The sequence below is a fragment of the Amborella trichopoda genome, chromosome 1 (genome assembly GCF_054954075.1).
Source record: "Amborella trichopoda isolate Santa Cruz 75 chromosome 1, AtrichopodaSantaCruz75HAP2 v2.0, whole genome shotgun sequence".
In the NCBI taxonomy this organism is placed as follows: domain Eukaryota; kingdom Viridiplantae; phylum Streptophyta; class Magnoliopsida; order Amborellales; family Amborellaceae; genus Amborella; species Amborella trichopoda.
This window is the reverse complement of record NC_142336.1, coordinates 6,821,497-6,844,487: the sequence shown is the minus strand read 5'-3', so window position 1 is coordinate 6,844,487 and position 22,991 is coordinate 6,821,497. Positions and strand designations below refer to the sequence as shown.

Genomic DNA, 22,991 nt, shown 5'->3' with positions numbered 1-22,991 from the left:
AGTCGTTAATTTTTTTTATACGTACCAAAAAAGTGTGATATTTAAATATTTAATAAATAAATTTATATAGTATATTTGTCACCATATTAAAATATTTAATGAATAAATTTATATAGTATATTTGTTTTTAGTACGTAATAAGTAAGTATGATGTTTCTTAAAGTATTTAAGGGGTTAATGAATAAATTTATATAGTATATTTGTTTTTAGTACGTAATAAGTAGGTATGATGTTTCTTGAAGTATTTAAGGGGTAGATTTATATAGTATAAATTTTTTTGGTATATACTAGTTAATTATGTATTTAATATTAGATGATTGCATAAGAGTCATCAATTGACTTAATTATATTAGTTTAGTAAAGTTTTTATAGATGAATTAGTTATTGATGGCTTTGTCATAATTTTTATTTTTTAGAATTTTAAAATTTCTAATATTATAAATTTATCCAATTTTTTTACTCCGATTTTTTGAGCCTAATCCAATATATTAACGATATCTTTATATGAAGTATTTTTGCCGATCTGTATTTTTTATTCGATTTTTTCATCCGACTTTTTAAAATAAAACCATTTGTTTCTGATTTTATGGTGAACAGATTTATTGATAGTCCCCGACTTGCTAACTATAATTCTGATACAAGGTACTTAATGTACTTATTCCATCTAATATAATGATTTTACCATATCCAGAAATATACCAATCTAACTCATTTCATGAAAAAAATGTGACTGATTAAATATTGACTAATATGACTATCGTTGAACTTGGTAAAATGAAATGGTTGAATAATTGAAAAATGAGACTATTCAGTAATGCATAGAATATTGAGATTACTCATTGAAAGTCCGGTGGTAGATCTATAATAAAAAAAAGTGATTGTCCACCTTCAAATAGTGCCAAGAAATGTGGTTTCAATATCAAAAATCTTTGCGAAAGCCTTAAAATATCTTTTCATATCTAATTATAAAATTTAAAGCTTCAAAAATAATGTAGATTGAGCATATCCATGAAAATCATGAAAATTGACGATCCAAAAATACATTACAATATATGCTATTTCCAAAACTTGAAATCCATTTTTTTCTCATCTCCATGCAATTTGAGGACATTTAGGCATTGAAATTATTTTCGAGGTGTGCTCTAATTTGATTGTTTAGAGCCTCGACTCTATATAAACTTTTTCCATAGAATTATTACGTTTAGTTTTCAAAATTATTTTATTTTTCCATATTCATGTTCTCCATGTTAAAGATTATATATTTTCTAAAAATTAGGATTGAATTCTATGGCAAAAATAAATTTATTAAGAGGCCCGTATTTTTACATGTGCGGGTTTGGCCGCATGCTAACCGCAACTTTTTTTATCGTTTTTTGTTTCAACCCATTGAACTAAATTCAAACGGAATATTATTTCGGGTCCGTGCGTGGGATAGGATCCCTAGGAACTTACTCGCCGCTATTGTCTACTGCCCTGCCCCAAGCCTCGATAGCAACGGTGGCAATGGATCCGACTAGACCCAAGACCCCATCGGTACACCCAACCTCTGGTCAGGGTACGGGTCAAAATTTTAGACCCGAATACCATTCGGGTCTGGTTCAGATTTAGCTGAACCCAACCCCTACCCATAGTCAAGGGCTATACGATGATAATCAATGTGTCTTTAGATACTCGCTAGGTGTTTATATTGTCATAATATTGACGATATTTATAGTATTATTGGCCAAAAAAAAAAAAAAAACTCATAGTCATTACGTATATACCCCGATAAATAAAGAGTAAAAAAAAAAAAAAAATCCCATAATCATAAGGTGGCAATAGATTCGACCATACCCAAAATCCGACAGGTCGACCCAAGACCCGATGGGTACGGGTAGGGTCCAAGTTTTGGACCTGACTGCTATTCGGATCCGGTGCAACCGAACGCAACCCATTGCCACCCCAGGCCAAGGCCCAGGCAGAGGCCCAGGCCCAGGCCCAGCCCGGATGCTTTCTCCTTTCACACCGGAGCCTCGTAGGCCTGTCGCAGTCTTTCCATTACGGGAGCCTACGCAGAAAAAGAGTGTTGCCCTTCGTCTCTCTCTCATATGGTGGCTGAAATCATATCTATATTTTTTACAGAGGAAAATTCAGAGAGAGAGATTGAACTCACATGTCAAGAAATTAAATTCAAAATGACTTTGACGAAGACCATCGTTGTCAAGTCTTGCACAAATTTTCTCTCTCTCTAAAGTTGAAAAGCAGTCTGTTTGAATCGCCAGGCATGAGCATTACCCAGAAAACCCCATAATTCACTCAATTCTATAGCCAAAGTTTTTGAGAATAATGGACAGGAGCGTCCATCTGATTCTCTGTGATTTCATTATTTCCTTCTTGTGGGTATGTTCAGGGGCCGCCATTAAGCTTTTTGTGGTCCAATTTCTAGGGTTAGGGTTTGAACCCAAAGGGGAAATTCTGAGATGGGTTCTTGCCATTTCTGCCATGTTTTTGTTTGCATGGTTTGGGAAATTAACTGGAGGTGGGTCTTATAATCCCCTCACTGTTCTCTTACCTGCCATTACTGGTAGCTATCATGCCTTGCTTCTCACTATAGTGGCCAGGATTCCAGTTCAGGTATGTTTACTACTACTTGTTTCAGTTTGGTATCTTTATATCAATGGTTATTCCCTATTAGAATTGCTCTTGATTGATCGTACTTTGGCCGAAATTTGGTTTTCGAGATGATTATATGACTGTTGAATGATAATTCTTCGATTATAGTGAATGGGTTAATTAGTGAGTAAGATCCCATTTTTTGGTTTGGGAAATCTATACAATGACACCGTTGACTTTTGATTAAAGAAGGTCGCAAACATTATTGACCATTGATTAAAAAGGAGGTGGCAAACATTATTGACCACTAGATGTAAAATTGATATTTGATTGGATACAAAGTCTAAAATAAAATTTCTCGAATGTTGTCAGACACTTTAATCTATTGGATTTCATATTGAGCTGAAAATAATTGTGACCAGCTTATACTAACAGTAAATACATAATCTTGTTTGTTTATTTTTCTTTTAATTTTTTGTTGTCCTTGGGGTTTTGTAACTTTTTGGCTTTTCAACTTGCTTATTTGTGATTTGTTTGCCCATTGGTATCATGATGGCTAGTTATAATCAGTCTCTCTTTTGTGATACTGATGGTGTTTAAGAATTGCCAAGCCAGCTCGGGACCAGTGGGGTGTGAGTCCAGGTCTAAGATTCACCATTTTGCCCAGTTCCCACCAGTTCTCACAGTAATTTTTTTCTTTTCTTTTAAAAAAGAACAACAAAACCTTGGAAAGTGAGCTCCATGGAATTGACCAGAATCTACTAATTCCATTTGTGTTTTGTGTTCTTTGGCACTACCATTTACTAAACTTGTATATCAGTTCACAGTAAAGGTATTTTCTTTTGGTGAGTTTGTTGTCTAGGTCTCAATTTCGTAGAATTTTGATGAAGTGGCCATAATTACTCTATTCTATGGAGTGTTCTTATGTTGTTGATATTAACTTCGAGTGTATACTAAAAAACATGAGAAATAACTATCCATAACATTATGGTACTTAAAAATCACATGCTTTTTCTTTCCGTTTTTTGCACATTGGTTGGATCATAAGGAATAACGTACCCTGTCATAACTCATGAATTCAATTCCCTCTCTTTCCTTTTTCATGGGGTTTTTCTCTTTAAGTAGAAGATGTCTAGTTAAATTCTTTTATTTTCTTTTGCTTCTTTTTATTTTTGGCAGTCAGACATATTGAAAAAGCGGTGTCCATGTTGACAAGTCATAAGATATCAGGTATTCCTTCAAAACATGAGAATCTGGTTTACAACAAGTTTACAATGTCGAAATCTTTCGGCTTTTTCTTCGATTAACATTAGAGTTTGGCAGGTCCTAAAAGACTTAGTGGTTTTGCATTTATTTGACGAGAAGTAAGAGGATTAATGATATAGAAAAGTTCAGAGTTCAGACACACAGACAATAGCTACCTGCACGATATGATTATACTTTAGGCCAGAAATGTCTTTGTGCCTAAAAGTTTTGTTTTATGGTTTATTACAGGCATTTGGTTCTTTGCTTGGGGTTAAATTTGTGGTCCATATTTTGCCCCAAGTGGGTTATGGTTATCGCCTGAATGTGGATATGCACAAGGGAATGCTGACAGAAGGGGTTCTCAGCTTCATTATTGTGATGGTTTCACTTTGGCTCTCAAAGAAAGATGCACACAATTTCTTCATGAAAACATGGATTTCAAGTATCTTCAAACTCTCTCTCCAAATTCTTGGTTCTGATTTAACTGGAGGAAGCATGAACCCAGCCTCTGTAAGCACTTGATATCTTCTTTACTTCTCATCATGGGTTAATGAGGCATATTGGTAGTTTCTTATTTTATTGTACACAACACATTCATAACCAAAAACAGAAAAAGGAAAAGAAATACATGTTTATAGTTTTTCATTTTAGTACATAAAACCATTCCTGCCTAAATTGTTCAAGGGAAACTATGCTGAAATGGACTATGCGAAACCAATGAAGATTGGGTCATCACCATCCAATGAAATGATGGATGGTGATGGAGATAGTGAGGTTCCACCCTCTCCAATGGACTACACTTCTCCCTAATACATTGGATTTATTTGGCTAGACAAATATTTTATATATATTATGAAAATATTTGTTTGGGTAAACAAGTAATGCAATCTTGGCAGGCATTTGCTTGGGCACATGCTCGAGGCGATCACTATACAAAGGAGCATTTGTATGTGTATTGGCTTGCTCCCATTGAGGCAACACTCTTGGGGGTCTGGATCTTTAGGTGGCTTGCTCAGCCTCAAAAAGAACAAGTAGATAAGACGACCAAGATCAAGAAGAGCGAGTAAAAGGTAGATATGTGTTAGTTCTCCTGTCTATCTATTGGGTTTCTGGATCATTAAGTTTGATCTGGTTATTGCTTTTAACTTTCAAGTGTCGTTGCAGAGTCTCTGGCAATTAAGGATTTGATGGAATTGTCTTGCAGGTGTCTACAAAGTGCACTATCATGGCTTAGGCCTCTAAGCTTCATTGATGGAACCACCTAGGCAAACATGGTGTATTTTCGCTGACTTTAGATCCATTGTGTAAAAATTGTGTAAATTGATTGGTTGGTTTATCAAAGGCAGGAACATTTTTTCGTTCATGAATCGTAAGCAAGAAGGAAAAAGAATGTGGAATTGTCTCATGGTTGTGGCTTTGGTTTGTTGGGTATTGGTTCTGAAGCATGAATATTTCCGTCGCATTAAGGTCTATCTTTACTCTTCCATGTCAGTTTAAAGTGTATGATATGTTAAGTTCCATGGTTCTTTGCTTGGTAGAGGAGAGAGAGAGAGAGAGAGCCCAAAAACCAACATCCACGAAAGAACACTGAAGATCTCACAGGCGGGTCTGGGAACCAACCAGTTTAGCAGAAAATATGTGTCAAATTACAGGGGAGTCAAGAATTAACAGCTTAAAAACAAAGTTATAGGGGAGTCTTAAATTTGGAGTGGATGCTTCATTCTCCAATAATAGTAAGTGCCAGTTTCTCAAAAAATTTGCACCGATAGAAGTGACTTCAAGAACCAAAATAGAAATGAGAGAGAGAGAGAGTTCAGATCAAGAAGTGTTCAAAATACTAATGAAATAAAACCAGTAGCAATCTTGCAAATATGGTGAGATGACTGTATTTTCTCAAACAACTGAAATCAAAGGCTCGTTTGCTTTGCCTTTGTTGGGCTGGCAGTCATGGTGACGCATTTGCGCTTCCCTTGCTACCTTCTAGAACCGAAGTAGCTATTAGCACTAGTGTTATCAAGATCGTCGGACTGGTCATTGGACTAGTGAAGGGTTTGGTCAAGATAAAATTGGTCTGATTACTATTTGTGAGGCAGCTTAACTAGCTTTTAAAAATATTAAAAAATTTAAATAATAGTTAAAAAATATATGATATATTAGAAAAAAATTTGGCCACTTTATTTGGCCGTTTGAACCAATTGAAATCAGTAGGCCCAGCCAATCAAAATTAGTTATTTTGATCGATTTTCTATCAAATCTAATTTTGGCTCTCGATCAGATTGACTAACGCACCAACGGTCCAACCAGTTGGACGGTTAGTCTGGTCTAGTCTTGGTAACTATGATAAGCACAAATTAAATTAAGTTTGGTGGACAATAAGCTTGAACTTGATTAAGGATGACTTGATCAAGGGAAGTTACATGAAGTCTTAAATAAGCCACACGCTATGAATACAAATGACATGCGCATGAATAAAGGCAATAAAAAACATGGAAAATATCATTCATGGGAAACTCTTCAAAAAATTATGAGTTAAAGGACTCCAATTATCATTTAAGAAGTTATTTTTAAAAATTTTATTTCGATGTGCTTGACAATACATCTTAAAGTATCTAAAATTGCTTTTGTTCAGAGTTGAGAAGCTTGAATAATAAAATTTGTTTTTAATAAGGTTGATTGTGGGGCCTAGATGACCTCACCAATCACCATTTGAGTTTATTAACTACAACTTTCGCAAGAATCTTGTACGTAAAGGAAAACAGGCGGATGGGTCTAATATCCTTGAAGGATTCCATGTATAGATTTTTAAAAATCAGTGCAATAAATGTGGAATTTAAAGCTGTAGAAGCCATCGAACTCCTCATAAAACTGCTGAAAAGAAAACAAAAATTCTCCTTTCAATATCTCCCAAAACTCTTGTAAAAAGGCCATAAGAAATCCATCTTGGACCGGCGCCTTATGCTGAGGAAGACTAAAGACTTCCTCCTCAATATTTGCCAATGAAAAAGGTCTCTCCAGATACAATACACTTATAGAAGATGGCCTTTTAAAAGGAAAATGATTAATAGAACGGCTTTGAAGTGAAGGCACTTTGGAAAAATGAGATAAAAGCCCCCAAGGATTTGGATGGAAGTAATATTGTTCGACATTCATCAAAAATTATAAATGACGTAGAAATATGTAATATTATTGTCACGCTTTTTAATCCACTTAGGTCTAGACCTTTGCAACTAATAAACTTCCTCCTCCTTTAAAAGATCCGCTGATTCAAATTTCAGATGTTCCCTTTGAGAGCTCTAATATTCATGTAGACTACCTTAACGTTGCTTCACTTAATTTAACATTTCCAAATTGCTTGAAACCCCGTTTATCCTACTCTTCAGATTCCAAAATTTAGCTTTTGCCCATTCTTTAGGTCTATGTTTCATCGTTTTAAGCTGATGAGAAATCCTAAATCCACACCACCCATCAGTAATAGTATCGGTCCATATTGAGCGGACTTCATTCCGCAATGATTTCTCGCTCAACCACATTAGTTCAAACTGAAATAGTGGTCGGTGTCTAACATAATAGGGACATGATCCGAAGTCCATTGTGGTAGAGCTTTGACCAAAACCTTCTGAAAAATAGATTCCTAGTCATGTGATACCAAAAATCTATTCAATTTGGACAATCGCGGGTTCGGAACTAAGTTATTTGACCAAGACTGCTTAATTTACCCACAACAACAAACTCACCCCTCTTTCATGGTTAGGAATAGAAACAAGCAGACAGAAAAATTTGTGTTGTTCCTTTTGTTTACATCCAAATTCGGGAGAATCTCAGTAGAAATTCTTTATAATTTATCTTTTAAACCAAACAATTAAAATTATTGGTAGAAATAGAAATAGCGGGTTACTTCGAATTACAACATGTAAAAAGATTGATATGTAGAAACAGATTTCTCGCAGAGCCGGCTTGAAATCATGCAAAAACCAAAAAAAACATAGAAAACCTAAAACTAAACTAAATTGAAGTAAAAAAACAGGAAAAATATTATTTAAACTAGAAATTAAATTTGTTGGCTTTGATACGAATTATGGAGTATGGGTATAATGTACTGGCTAGGATGGTCCCTAAGGTTTAGAATTATGGGCAGTTTTGTCATTTGACACCTAAAGCCTTGTGTCAAATTATGTAAAGGAAAAAGTTTATATAAGGATGCAACCTTATAATATAGAACTACAGATGCACCTCAAAAATCCATAGGAAAAGGTAGTTTTATGTTGAAAAACCCTTTGATTGATCATCTCGACATCGAGTTGTATGACCATGAAAAATAAAAAGATTTTAACTCTAAAAAATAGTGCATTTTACAATATGTTATCTACACCGTCTATTTTCAAGATTTTCATATGTTTATAGATCTACTTGATTTTAACCATTTTTGAAATTTAAAATTTTATAGTTAGATATAAAAAGAGATTTTGAGATAATCCTAAGAACATTTTACATCAAAATTATATACCATGATAAAATTTGAAGGTGCACCTTACCTCTACAGCTACGGATGCATCCGTATACCAAGTGCACCCTTATGTAAATACCTATATTGTTCCTAATAAGGAACCTTACGGGCAATATGGGGAATTTTTTTTGTTAGTTTTTATGTTCAATATGGGGAATTTTTGTTAATCTTTATGCGGAAATACGAGAATGAAATGAAAATTGAAGAGTAAAACTTCAACCATTATTTGAGACTTTGTAAGGGTTTTCATTGTTTTGAATGATATTTTGTTAAGGGTTTTCATTGTTTTGAATGATATTTTCTTGTTTGCGTGTTGATCTCATTTTTTACAATATTAGTTCATAACCAAAAACTCCTAAAAAAACCTAAAAACTATATAGAGGGAGCTATTTGACTTCAATTCGGCAATCCATTAATATCGATCCAAATAAAAAAGTCCTAGAAAATTTCAAAAAAATTAAATATTTAAGCGAGAAAATGTAATAAATACATGTCTACCGTTTCACAAAGTCCATTTTAGGAAAGAAGGTAGTCTTAGATCAAGGCCTCGAGGGAATTTGTCCCAATGAAAAAATCCAAATATATATATATATATATATATATATATATATATATATATATATATATATATATATATTTAGAGGAGAGAAAATTTAAGAAATACATAGTCACCTCTTTCACTAAAACCATTTTAGGAAAGAGCAATGGTGTTAGATCAAAGGATGTACGGAAATTTATTAGACCCTAAAACTTTAAATGCTCTTATCTTCACCAGTTGAATGATTTCCAAATAATAATTTTCAAAACTTAACGGATAGGATCTATGGTTGACAGCCGAATTTTCTCTCATGTTGAAATGTAGGTTTTAGCTTCTGTTTCAAAACTTTTTAATATTCAATGAGCATATATATAAAATTCAGGATCAATTAAATTCTAACCAACAGAATTTTTAAGAGTCTTCACTCATGAGCTAATGCTCTATTAAGTTTGGCTTATGCAGTATTTTTTGTATCATCATTACCATCCGAGCCTTATCTTTTTAGGATCATGCTCATATTTTTTGTATAATAAATAGGAAATTACACAAAAAACACAGTTCCAACAAATTTCTCACCTTAAACACAAAGGACTAAATTAATAGCCATTTTCTCAATTCTTTTCATAAATATCTACTTCCCCATTGTCCACAATATTTCTTTTTTTTCTTTTCTCCAATCTCTGAAGAACTATAAAATCCTCACAAGAGACATTGAACAAAGCTGAAAATTCCGACTTAAAACAAAAATTAAAGGAAATGAAATCAATGCAATTAATCAGCATCCATTTCGTCTTGTGCTGCCTTGGCAGCCGCCTTTGCTGCCTCCAATAAATCATCAGGAATCTGAACAAAATAACAATAATGAATATACATTAAATAAGCAATTTAAATAAAGAGAACTTTTATGGAAGGAAATTTCAAGTATTTCTGTTCCCTTCTGTCTATGCAAGCTTTTGGGGAATTATTGAACCAATACAACTCGAGGTAACAGGATAACGTTTGGGAGATGATTTCAGGAGCACGATTGTGAACGTGAGACCACGAGATAAATGGGGTTTTCAAGGAGATTTGCGAGGTATAAATTATTTGCTCCTAAAACTGCAGGGGAGAGAGAGAAAGAGAGAGAGCGAGAGAGAGAGAGAGAGAGATGCCATAACTCTCTTTTGAAAAACAAATAAACAGTGATGGAAATAGATCATTCATGAACCCACATTTCATAGTTTTCAGAAAGAAAAACATGACCTGCCTTTTTAACTTACCTTCTGGTGCTGGCGGTTGGACTCATCACAGATCCAGCTCATCTCCAATTCAAAGGCCTTGTCCTTTGCCTCATCATGTACTCCATAGATTCTGCCAAAGCAAAAAATATCGCATAACTATCAATACCTATTTTTATGATTAGATCTTACTACAAAAAATTTATGATCTCATGAAATATCGAGCATAGATCATTTCATATTCATGGGTGAGCACCTCTGTCGCTACAATTCTAGAAGAGATTCATTATCATCGAAAGACAAAAAAACACCTTCACGGTAATCAATGGTTCATTTCAAGAATTCATTTCGCACATTTTGAAGATGCAGCAGATGCTTATGCATTCCATGGAGGAAAGTCTAAATCAAAGAGGAGCGGAATTTGCATCAAAGAGCTGAAGATGATCAATAGCAACAAGGTCAAGGAGAAAGCCTGGTTCTATAGGATTATTAGAACATGGGCTCCCCAGTGTTACTTATTTATTTGGAAGTCAAACCAATGATTTACCCAAAACCAAAAAAAAAGTTGTCAAACCAACGGATAGTGACATATAGGGGTTAGTGACCGCTATTTATGGACAATCTAGGGTTTAGGAAGGTCATTAGTTGTTTTTTCACTTTTCCTTTTCAATAATTTCCTTCAGTTGCTCAAAGTCTCAAACTAGTAAAAACTTGACAAGAACTCTGTACTGTGAATGGTGCTAGATTTAACTCTTATTGCATGACAGGATGGAAATGTTTTCACAAAGAAATATCTAAATCCTGGAAGGATAACTAAATTGATACTAACGAGGAAGTCGAGATCTTAACCGAAGAGAAAACAAAATACAAGACGAGTCTGAGAACTTTAACTTCAGCCATCTAAACCTTGACCACTCCATTAAGCCTCTCTCAGTCTCATTAGCAGAGCATCAAAAGATCTTCAAATAGTGTTTATTCACAATGGAGCAGAGGGATATTGGATTAATTTGGTCTGTTAGGAGGTATTTTGCAAAAAGCAGATGAGGGATTAGGGTAGGAAGGTTAAGGCAAATAAACAAAGAATTATAGTTGAAGTGCATCAGAGGCCAAACAAGGAAATTTAGACCTCATGACGTGGGGTTGTTTGGTGTTAAGGGACTAAGCAGTAAGGGAGGAAAAGTGAAAGCAAGGTTTCAGGTGTTTGGACCTCAAGGAATGGAGTGGGTCCAATTTCCGAAAATGGGGAGCTAGATACACAGGGTTGGGGTCTGCAGAAGCATTGATCTTTGAAGGTCATAAATTTTTTCCTTTGGTCCATCTAGGATCCAATTACCCAATGGGTCCAATTCATATATCATAAGATGCTAATTCATTTTTAGAGCTTGAGCACTTCTCCAAAGCACGATGGCATCTTTTAGATATGTGGCACAGTAGCGATATTTGGGAACTCTGGAGAGAAATATAATCACAGGTATGGCCACATGCAAGATGGTAAATGATCAAATCCAAATGAAGCATGGGCATCATAAATCATGGACCTAGTCTGGAAGGCAGGAACTGCTTTTAGAATTAAGGCTCCAGAAGGGAGGGTTGAGCAAGGGGCCATCACTTGGTGTGACGCTAAAAGGCTTGGATAGCCCGAGCAAGAGTACAGGTTCGAGTCCTGAGAGCGGCCACTTTGTGCATAAAAAGCTAACGGTTAGGACGTTTCCAGCCCACCCCTCCGAGGACCAGCACCAGGTAGTCCAAATTACTTCTTAACTATTGAGAATACATAAAGCTACTAACCCTAGTCTTACCAAGTGTTCGTGGTGGTTAAGAAATCAGTTCACTTTTCCATATATGGGAGGTTATAGATTCAATGGTTGTATCAAGGATTCTACAGTAAGGTCATTTAAGATTTTTCTTGCTTCTCTTTTTAGCCCCTTGACAGTTGAAAGGAGCATGCTCAATCCCATTTGGAGGTCCATCTTTTGTGCCTGAAATTGCAGAGAATGTGTGAACTAGTAGAGATAGCCCACTTTATATCTCTTTATCAATTAGCCAGTTTTGGCAGATATATTTAGGCACAAGCAAACAAAGATAGAGGATGATATTTGTAGCATAACTATTTACGATAATAACATATCATGAACATCAAATATACCCTAGAAGACCAGACTGTCCACTCGGTACTCGGTCAAAATCCAACTTAAATATATGACGGAGTTTCATATAAAGAAAACATGCCTAGACCAAGCAACCCAATCAGATTATCGGTGTAATTTTATTTTATTTTTCTGAAACTGTTAACTGTTGTATTACTAAAGAAAAAGGTACAAAGGTGAGAAGTAAAGAAATGAACCCACAGAAAGGGCTCCCAGTACAAAAACCCTGAGGGGTCCAACAAATGATATCGATCCCCCTAAGGATCTCAAAAAATGCTATACACTTTGATCTATGAGTGCAAGTGTACAAAAAAAGAGAGCGGCAATCACTAAGGTGACGAAAAAGGTTCCCCTAGGATGCACCAGTCCGCAAGGCACCCTCCCTAGCAAGGGAGTTGGCAGCCGCATTATCCTCCCTCCAAATATATATCCAGGATACAAGAAGATCCCTGTAAATGTGGAAAATTTCATTGAAAATGTGCTCCAATCTCCAGGGGCAGGGTGAGGCTTTAGAGGCCCAAGAAATAACATTCCTAGTGTCCCTCTCGGCAACTAAATTGATGTTCCACAAAGGATGTAATGTTTTATATGGAACTTCTATCATCATTCTCTTAATCTTATTACCCGAGTTCAACAGTCCCTTCTTGTTCTCTAATGCTAGAAACAATTAATGTTGTAGCTTTATTTGGCTGTGATATCAAAGTAAAACCTCTGTGATAATAACAAAAAGACAGAATAATGCTTATCCACAAATTAAATTTGAGTTTCTGCACAATCTATAGAAACAAGACAGATCTCCATAGATGAGTCCGAAACAGTACGACTAAAGTCATGAATTTGTATTCTTATCTTGTTGCTCCCCATATGGAAACTCACGCATGCCAATTAATATAGCCAGTAAACTATGTACAAGACATTTAGAACAAAACTAGCTAATGGCACATGCATTGCGTGATGCTATAAAACTAAGATGGAAACTTTATTTTCCTGGAAAGCTCTTTAATTGGAATATTAAATGATTATTTTTTACAAGTTTTCCTTATTTTTTTTATTTTTTATTTCAATTTCATACTTCCCAGGTACAGTAAGAAACGAGAGCCAACCCCAAATAGTTGGGATAAAGCTCTAATGATGATGATGATTTCAATTTCATACTGTACGTGAGACAGAAGTATTGAGAATGAATTGGGAGAGAGAGAGAGAGGTTAGTTTGGTTAGAGATGATGATAATCTAGGAATTTCAACAATCAGTAAGTTTAGAATGTGAGAGAGAGGAACGAAACGAGAGAGAGTTGAGACAGGACAACTAAAAGAACAAGAGGGAGGAATATTACAATGAGTCTTTGGATGGAAGTCCTACTTTCTCTCAAAAGGCTGTTGTCTCCTACAGTGGAGTCGGCCAGTCGAGAAGTCATTCGATTCTTGCGCAAGAAAATTAATTAGTTGCTTTATTCAGTCATCTATTCCCTTCCCACCCATAAAAGGCTGATGGTGGACTCGCGGTACTTGGGCTAGCCAGTAAGAGGTGATTGATCTGTTCAGGGGGTTTAATCATTGTTTAGAATGTGAGAGAGAGGAATGGAAAGAGAGAGAGTTGAGACAGTTCAACTAAGAGAACAAGAGGGAGAGTTTTAGAATGAGTCTTTAGATGCAAGTCCTACTTTCTCTACACTTTGTGAGAGAGAGAACGTAGGAGTTCACTCGAGTTAGAGAGAGATATAACAATAATTGTGATAGAGCTAATCTTGGAACCTTGAACTTATTCTTCTAAAGATTAGATTTAGGTTAATGAGAGGTTAAGAGGAGCCATGGAGAAATTTTGAAACTTAGACTCCTATTTACTCCCCCTAGTAATAAAAGGGAAAGCTTTCTATGTTCCCCCTACAACATAGAAGTTCTATCCTCCCCCTACCATCCAGCCATCCATTTTTATCAAGAGAGCCACTCACCGTTTGATCTTAGATCCGATGCCTCCATTAAAAAATGGACGGTTGGATAAGGGGGAGGATAGAACTTCTATGTTGTAGGGGGGACATAGAAAGCTTTCCCGCAATAAAATACAGAGATATTAGAGTCCAGCGATGAAAAAAAAAAATGCACATATCACTGCCTGCATAATAAATGAGAAACATATATATCCAACAGACCTTGGAAAAATCATAATCCATTGAATAGCCACAGTCCATCTAAGAGATGGACAGTGATGGAGAGAGAGTGCCATCCATTACGGCCACGTCCCACTGTCTCCATCGCCATCCACAGGAGATGTTACTAACCCCCATGTATTATTGTTTTCATAGTCCATTACTCCATTATATTTCTGCATACTTGCCTAGTAAATAGTGTTGGAGCTACCTGCTATAATAGTGCAAATAAACGTTTGCAATTGGCTAAGTAATACAAAGTTGAGGAAATCAAGCATCAAAGACAGCACAACTTACATCTTTGCAACTTCAATAACACCTTCCCTGCAGCTCATTTCAGATAGCTTCAGCTTCTCAATCTCACTGCTCACACAACAACCCATTTTAATTCAGATGTCAGAAAATTTGCGGAGACAGAAATCCATGAAAAGGAGCATAGCATCTCCATGTGGAAAATTATTAGAAAATTCAGAAATCTATTTCATTAAAAACATTGTAAGTATATGATAACTAAACCATAACTTTCTTGATAAATACTTGTACTACATTAGTAAATGCTTAGCTTTTCAGGTTATTTTTTGTTTTCTATTGAGAATAGTTAACTTTCATTAACTTTCAGATGTTAATGTTTGAAGAATTGTCCTATGCCTTAGTAATCATTGCAACCTATAAAAGGAGTAAGGTCGACGACATATGAACTTCAGAGGGGCACAAAATATGCCATGGTAGCTTAAGAAAACAGCAAAGGTCATACCTAATACAGAAAAAAAAATGGCAGTGGTAGGTAGTTTTAGGTACTTTCATCACTGTAAACCCAAAAGTATTTTTGTGTACTTTCACCATTTTCTTAAAACCCGTGCTGGTTTTACAAGCATTATTGAATGCGTTAGCATTTGGTACTTGTGGTATTCTCAAATTTCCTATAAACAGAAATGCCAAAGCATTCGACCATGTAGTTACGAACCAATTTACCAATAAACCCAAATTGGGAAAGTTTACAACAAGCTTACGTTTTAGCACCCTGTCTGCCTTTCCCAATTGCGGCCCCAAAGTACCTCTGTCCATAGATTAACAAACACAACTAATTAAAACTTGTAAAAATTACGGCTGCATGGTAGAACATACCATATTCTCGAATAACATTCATAGCAAAAATGGAACACAAATGAAAAGTACATGCCATCATTCTTTCTGAAAAACTGATATTAACAAGCAATCATAAAAACAGAAAGGAAAAGTTTATATAAGATTGTCACCTTACTTGTAGAAGTAAGGTTTATTTAAATGTAGATTTGACAATATCTTAAAAAGACATGACACCGTCCAACTCCATGTTGGAAAAACCGAGCGATCTAACCAGTAACCGCCTGGTTAGATTGGAACTGGCCAGTTCCAATTTCGGGAGGTTTTGGTGATTGGCAGTTATTTTAAAAAATAAAATAAAATAAAATAAATGTATATAAAATCCCAAAAATAAAGAATTTGGTTTGTAATATATTTTTTAATATTTTTTTACATTATGGTAAAGATTAAAATTGTTTTGGTCATTAATACTCACTTTTATATTTTCCCATCTTTTTCAAAAAAAATTTAAAAATACCCCTAGGCACAAATTGATTCTTTAAAATCCATTTTTTTCATTAATTTTCAACTTCATTTGAATGTGTATTGTTTTAATCACTCTTTAAATGCTTTTCATATTTTAATAGATTTTTTTTGTATCTTTTTTATTTTTTTCAACAATATTTTGACCGCTGGGGACTTGCCCGGTTAGAACGTACAATCAGCCGTTTACCGGTTAAACCGCTTTTGGCCCCATGTCCAGTTAACCGTTCTGGTTCGATTTTGGGAACATTGGGTCCAACTAAAATGGACGGTGTAGTTGCGGTTGCCACCTTCTACAAATCACACCCAAATAGAAATAACAACTTTACAAAGGAAATATAAAAACAGTAGATACTCACATAGGAAACTCCGGAAGGTTCAACCATGTATAGCTGTGGTCCTTCTCTGTCATAACCTCCAAGAATAACTCCACAACCAAAAGGTCTGCACTAACAGTCATACTTAAATTAATTGAAAACACATGCTCGATCTTATAGAAGCACAGGGAAAATATATATATAATACTATACGTTATCTCAAAATAAAAATAGGGAAAATGAATGTTTTATTACTTTGGAAAGGAGTGATGAGAGATATTTCTGACCTTAACCACCAATATAGTGTGCAAAGATGTACATAGCTAGCAACACGCTCAGCAAGTTCCTTTACGGGGATCGGCTCACCATAAACACTGCAATATTAGAAAATGACACCGCTTGGTATTAACTTGATGTGATGTGGCATTACATATATCATCACCTAGGAATATATGCATCCGCAACTTCTAAATAACACTAGCCATCAGAGAAATTTCTTTTCTGTCCTTTGAATTGAATCGGAAAAAAGCTTGAGGTAAACAATAAAACTGTAGGGGATTGTACTTTGAATGACTAACCTTTCGTAGTTGATTGCTTCGGATTTGGCACGTGCAACAATTTGCCTGCCATCTGCAGCTAAACCAGCAACAGCCTGTATGATTGCATTAAGGCAATTAAAAAAAAGGTGAAAATGAATATGCACTCAATGAAACAAGTACTGGAGGATAAAACAAAAAATCACGAACTAATTTATACTGGCATAAAGTAAGAACATAATAAGATGCACTAAACTTTCAAAAGTAAGAAGCAAAAGTTATTAAAGGGGGGACTGATCAGAAGGCTCAGAGTAGATGTGGCAATCCCCTGAATATTGCAAGGAAATAATGATAATTTTGCACAAGGGAGGGATCTCACATGGGGTATGTGCACTCCAGATGTATCTCACTTTTTCAAAGGGCAAATAGAATGGAAGACAAGATACCAAATCTGGGAGTATTTAAGGATAAACATAGATACAGGATATTTTGCCACCTTAATTAGATTTTTTCTTTATCTATTTGCACTATAATCTTAAACTCCTTGCAACAATAAGATATGGGTATGATACCATGCTCCCACAGCAGTATAGCGTACATCCTAGAAGACCTGATTGGGAGTATTTTTTCCATCCAAAATTTTGGAAACCACCTAAGAATCACTAGATTATTTTCAAAAAAAAAAAAAAGAAATTTGAAGTTTGAGTTTTCTAACACTTAGATCTCACCCTGCAAAAATTGAACACTATGTGTTCAATCTTGAGACATTGTCTTTTTCAAACAGAGAGCGCAATTTGGAAATTTCTTTTTACTAATGTTAGTCCGCAGGTTGAAGAGTTTACATGCCCAAAGTTTGGGGTCTTAAAATTACTCCTAGACCGAGTTTTACCTGAGTGAGAAAATGGACAGTAGACACCCATGGGATCATGAGGTCTTTTGGCATGAGATATTTTAATAATGAAAAGAATGTAAACTGAAAGAAGGATCTAGAAACACCATTGTTTCCTCCTCCTTACTTCTTCTCATTCAGCGTTAGAAAATTTTGATTATTCATACCATGATGTATAAACTTTTTCACCCCCTTGCAATAATAAGAAGAAAGTCAATTGAAAAAAAGGGTCTAGCTGCATCATGATTTCCTTCTTTCCCTTGCTTATTCTCCTTCAGCATTAGGAAAGTTATTTGTCATATTTTCAACAATTTCATTACAAACGAGCCATTTATCTTCAACTCCAAGACAAGAAATATATAACAATGTGAGTATTGATTGATTCAGCGAGCCATTCATCTTCAACTCCACGGTGAAGAAAAGAAAAATCAATAGTGTGACTGCTGTTGGACTCCTTGGACAAGTGAATGAACACTGATGCAACATATTTCAAACTATTACCCAGTTGTGTGAAAGAGTCACATAAAATAACTTAACTTCCAAACCCTTTGATGAGTCAAGGAAGGGAATCACATGATATTGAAATTTTTAAATGAGATTGGTTAGAGAACCCATAGAGGCATTCAACGAGCTACCCATGATACTCCTTGGCTCCCAACTAGTCCCCAAAGAATATAAAACTTGGCTCATTAGACAAATGTGACCAATCCAGGCAACCAAATCATATGCTTACCATAAGAAGATAACTCAAAATCATGTGCAAAATTCAAGGGGGGGAAAAAACAAAGTGCCTTATGAGAAACTTAAAAGCTCTTTGCATTTGGGAATGATGGAGATCAAGAGCTAGATGATTCAAAAAAATTATTTTATTATTTTTTTAATTTCATGGATGTTAGTGTACATCTTGTTTTCTTATTCGGGTTTAATTTTTACATAATTATAATGTGGGGTTAATCTCCAACACTTAGTTTCTATTTTTTTATTTTTTTGCTACTCATGAGTACTATTCACGAGTTACTATTCACAATCCTCTTCATGGGTTACTATTCATATGGGCATTTCTGGAATTTTTAATATTTTTTTGGGCTATTTTAGAGTCTTAAATTGTTTACTTAGATCTTAAGTTAATTTTAGGATTTCATATGCTTATAAAAAGCGGGACATCATACTATGGGATGCTTATGTTTTTTTGGGGGGGATTAGTAATGTGATGCTTATGTTGTTGGAATGAATTTTATTTTATGAAAGAAAAAAATTCATTTTCTCTTGACTAGATTTACAACCATGTTTTTTCTCCGTTATTGCTAATTTTTACTCTTCCTTCAATTTTTCTACATCAAATTGATAACAGAGCACGGTTCATAGAGAGATTGTGATGGATGGTCATGGAGGTATTAGCTGTAGGGATGTTGATTTGATCCGATTACCCAAGGAAATCAACAACTTGACAAAGAAGGTTACACAATTGTTGCGCAAGTGAGAACAATAACAGTGTGCCCTAAACGAAGACGAATATGCAGGGACAAATCCAAATTGTGAGGGTTTTATGGAGATTGGAGCGAATAAGAGCCTAAGTCTGAGTGGGAATGGACTGATGACATGTCAAGTTATGTAGAGATGGGTTTGATGTGCGATGGTATTCACATAAGCTGCATAAGCTTAATTTTGAGGGAGAAACACTAATCCAATCTTCAATTGGATTCAATATTCAATTGACATAAGCATATTTTTGTGGGACAAAGCCTAGACTTTTTGTTTCTTTGTAACTCCTTATACTTATAATTAAAGGTTAACTTTCTCAAAAAAAGAAAAATTCTTCAATTGGATTCAATATTCTTTGAATAAGTGGATGGTCCCATCTTTGATAGTGTTCCTATCTTTGACAGTGATAAAGAACCAGGTGATCTCACCTTTGATTGTGATCCTATTTTTAATGAACCATTTGATGAAAATGAAGAACTTGGAGTTCCTATTTATGACGAAGAACAAGTTGTAGGCGATGGTGATGGTCGTTGCAATTATAGTCATGGCTACGATAGTTATGGTGGTAAAGAGGTAAAAGAGAAGGAAACTGGATGCAGTGACCGTAAACAGCTCTTTTCTCTCACCAATGGTGGGGCTGACCTTTCCTGTTACCAATTAGAGGATTCCATACCACAAAGGCAGGCTACTATAGCTGGATGTACCAAAATCCTCTGCAAACTTATTTCAGGATATTTTCGAGGAATTTTTTTTTTTTTCGAACAAGGTTACATAGGAATGGAACTTGAGACGTTGGGCTATGAAAACCTAGTCTCTACTGTCTTTACCCAAGCCCACTTCCTAATATTTTCGAGGATATTTTGATTAGGCCTATATAACCTATAAGTCTCAGGATCAAGCCGTAGTCTCAAATGCGCAATATTCGGGTTAAAAGGGACCTAGTGTTAACAGGAGAATTCTCTTAACCTATTTCAAAACTCGAGGGCGAGTTTTCTCTAACCAGGGGAAATGATGGGGATTAAGAGCTAGGTGCTTCAAGAATTTAATTTAATTTTTTTAATTTCATGGATGTGAGTATACCTTTTATTCTTTATTGAAGTTCATTTTTTAGGAATTATAATATGGAGTTGATCTCCAACATTTAGTTCTATTTTTCTATTTTTTACCATTCATGGGTATTGTTCATAGGTTACTATTCATATTGTTGCTCATGGGTTAGTAAGCATAGGGTATTTCTGGAAATTTTTAATATCGTTTAGGGGTATTTTAGAGCTTTAAACTGTTTACTTGGATCTTAAGTTAAATTTAAGGTTTTATAGGCATATAAAAGGTGAGACGTCACATTACGGGATGCTTAAGTTATCATAATGAATTTTATTTTATGAAAGAAAAAGATTCTTTTACTTGAATCTTAAGTTAAATTTTTTACATCAGGAAACTAGAGCAAGAAATTTGAGAGGAAGCCAAGCAACGTTTAAATATGAATTACTGCCTTCGAAAGCAGGAGACCATCCCAAAAGAAACTCACTTTTGACTCGTATGCATTTTGATGCTTTTTTCTTTTTACTAGTAGTTGCCCTAGACCTCAAACAAAACCAACATGTTGTTGTAACAATAGAGATAAGATACTACACGATCTCCATGTCTTTTAATGATATTCAAGCTCATTACCCATATCATATAGCCCAAGAAAACCCTAGGTAGTTTCCATCACAAACGCAACTTTTTTTGCAAGCAACACAATTTTTTTTATTTTCAATTTTTTTCACTAAGATTTGTTTCTAATTTATTGGTGTAACACAAAGTTTCAAAGCTCCCAATGGAAGCAATACAAACTTTGCTGATTGGTAATAAGAAATTTCAACGCCCAATTGAACCATGTGGAACTTTTAGGATAGTGCACATTTTAAGTTTATGCAGCAAATTCAAGACCTTGAGCAACTATCAACAATTGATCAGTAAAAGAAAGATATAGGTTTGCGCAAAGTTCTCAGGCAAGATATATTTATCTCATCCTCAGAAAACTGATCAGAGCTCCTAAAAATACCCATGTAGCAAAAATCTGAAAAAAAAAAGAGAAAAAGACCCATGTACCTGCATCACATGTTACTAGAAAATAAAATAACCTTTTGTAAAAGTAAGTCCATATGTTATTCTAGGTTAGGAGGTTATTCAAAACATAGAAAAAGCATCAAGGTAATAAGTTCTACAAATACCAGGAATAATAGGGCATATTATAAGTTGCAATTCAAACAAGCGTTACTAGATAGATGTGACTAAACATAGACTAGCCAATACTATTGTTCTAAGAGAGGGGGAGGAGATCAGTGTATAATAAATAAACTTCATGTTCAAACTAATTTTCTCAAAAAACCATAAACCCTAGATACAATACCATGCCAGAATGTCGATGAACTGAATGAATTCTTCGATTGGAACCCGCCAACATCATCTTCGAAGCTACAAGTTTCTCGACACCCTAATAAAACCACCATAAAAATAAAACCATTCTTTCATAACTACATGTGAAGATCATTAAACCAATAAACACAAAGTCACAACAAAGAGCTAAAACCAGCAAACCAATGAAACAAAAACTGGACCTAAAACAAAAAACCATGAACAGAAAAAGAAAACCCACTAACCAGAACAATGCCATCCTTGCATTTAATTCCAATAACAGTCCTGAAACAAAAATTCAGACCTTAAAATAGATTCAAAAAGCAATTCAAACACAGTAAACACAGAAGAAATAACCCAAAAAATTCTCACAAAATATAAAAAAAAACTAAAGAATAAAAACCATACCCGCTATTATCAACTGCTTTAGCAGCATATTCAATTTGAAAAACGCGACCATCTGGTGAAAAAGTGGTCACTGAAAGATCATAACCAGTGCCGATGCTGCTCATATTTTCCGATTTTTCTCCTTTTCCCTGAAAATAAACAGTATGAATAATGAAAAGAATGAAATTATAATATATATAAGAGAAAAATAAATCTGGAATTTTAAAGTAACCTTGGATCTCAAGAAATGAAATTTTCGAGAGAGAGAAAGAGAGAGAGGAAAGAGAGACCGATAAATCGAAGAGGGACAGAGGGGTGGCGACTTTAAATAGAGAAAAAGAGCTCTCCTCAGATATCTCAAAAGAAACCCTGTTAGGATGATATATATCTGAAACGCCCTTGTACACTGATTTAATTTGGGAGTTCACCCTCGAGGGCTTTCATGTTAAACTGGGCGCAACTATTTTGGTAGTCACTCGAGACCATTTCTAACACATGGTCGGGCACCCGAAAAACATGGGAGAATTTTTTATCCAAAATTTTCCGGAGGGTCTTTCACCTTTTCACCATAACAATTTCAAAAAAGATAAATAAACAAATAAATAACTAAATAAAGTTAGTGAGCTCTTAAGATCTGGTGATGTTTTAATGTTGAGATTAAAAGTTTATATTAGTGCGAGGCTCTAAACAATCAAATTAGGGCGCAACTTAAAAATTTCACTAGAAGGGGTTGCTTTCATGCACATATATCTTCTAATGAGTCATCTCGACATCAAGATACATGGACATAAGAAAAAATGGATTTCAAGTTTTGGAAATAGTGCATCTTATAATGCATTTTGGATTGTCAATTGTCAAGTTTTCATAGATCTGCTTGATCTACACTATTTTTGAAGCTTTAAATTTTATAATTAGATATGAATATATTTTAAGGCTATCACAAAGATTTTCTCCATTGAAACCACATTTCTTGATACTTTGAATGTGT

General features: G+C 34.9%; 2 protein-coding genes across 2 annotated transcripts; one reads left to right on the top strand and one right to left on the bottom strand.

Moving 5' to 3' along the window:
* The first annotated feature begins 1,902 nt into the window (after positions 1 to 1,902).
* Positions 1,903 to 5,242, top strand: LOC148783514 (putative aquaporin SIP2-1). The gene is made up of 4 exons (XM_088859622.1): positions 1,903 to 2,613; positions 4,087 to 4,347; positions 4,734 to 4,907; positions 5,042 to 5,242. Exons 1-3 carry the CDS (start codon positions 2,326 to 2,328, stop codon positions 4,902 to 4,904), a joined length of 720 nt encoding a protein of 239 aa, XP_088715748.1. The 5' UTR covers positions 1,903 to 2,325; the 3' UTR covers positions 4,905 to 4,907; positions 5,042 to 5,242.
* A 4,229-nt stretch (positions 5,243 to 9,471) lies between these two features.
* LOC18426186 (proteasome subunit alpha type-3) lies at positions 9,472 to 22,297 on the bottom strand. Its single transcript, XM_006832844.4, has 11 exons — positions 22,236 to 22,297; positions 22,025 to 22,152; positions 21,862 to 21,901; positions 21,612 to 21,695; positions 16,888 to 16,961; positions 16,597 to 16,683; positions 16,352 to 16,436; positions 15,398 to 15,444; positions 14,685 to 14,750; positions 10,139 to 10,229; positions 9,472 to 9,722 (listed from the first exon to the last, which is right to left on the bottom strand). Exons 2-11 carry the CDS (start codon positions 22,126 to 22,128, stop codon positions 9,651 to 9,653), a joined length of 750 nt encoding a protein of 249 aa, XP_006832907.1. The 5' UTR covers positions 22,129 to 22,152; positions 22,236 to 22,297; the 3' UTR covers positions 9,472 to 9,650.
* Positions 22,298 to 22,991: the final 694 nt, after the last annotated feature.

What these genes read in the sequence shown, in the direction of transcription:
- LOC18426186 (XM_006832844.4), bottom strand. Translation starts at nt 22,128, where the DNA reads ATGAGCAGCATCGGCACTGGTTATGATCTTTCAGTGACCACTTTTTCA. An exon ending in ACACTATATTGGTGGTTAAG is followed by an intron (nt 16,437 to 16,596) that starts GTCAGAAATATC and finishes CTGTTAGTGCAG; the next exon opens with ACCTTTTGGTTGTGGAGTTA. An exon ending in AACCTTCCGGAGTTTCCTAT is followed by an intron (nt 15,445 to 16,351) that starts GTGAGTATCTAC and finishes ATCTATGGACAG; the next exon opens with AGGTACTTTGGGGCCGCAAT.
- LOC148783514 (XM_088859622.1), top strand. Translation starts at nt 2,326, where the DNA reads ATGGACAGGAGCGTCCATCTGATTCTCTGTGATTTCATTATTTCCTTC. An exon ending in TGGCCAGGATTCCAGTTCAG is followed by an intron (nt 2,614 to 4,086) that starts GTATGTTTACTA and finishes GGTTTATTACAG; the next exon opens with GCATTTGGTTCTTTGCTTGG. An exon ending in GAAGCATGAACCCAGCCTCT is followed by an intron (nt 4,348 to 4,733) that starts GTAAGCACTTGA and finishes CAATCTTGGCAG; the next exon opens with GCATTTGCTTGGGCACATGC.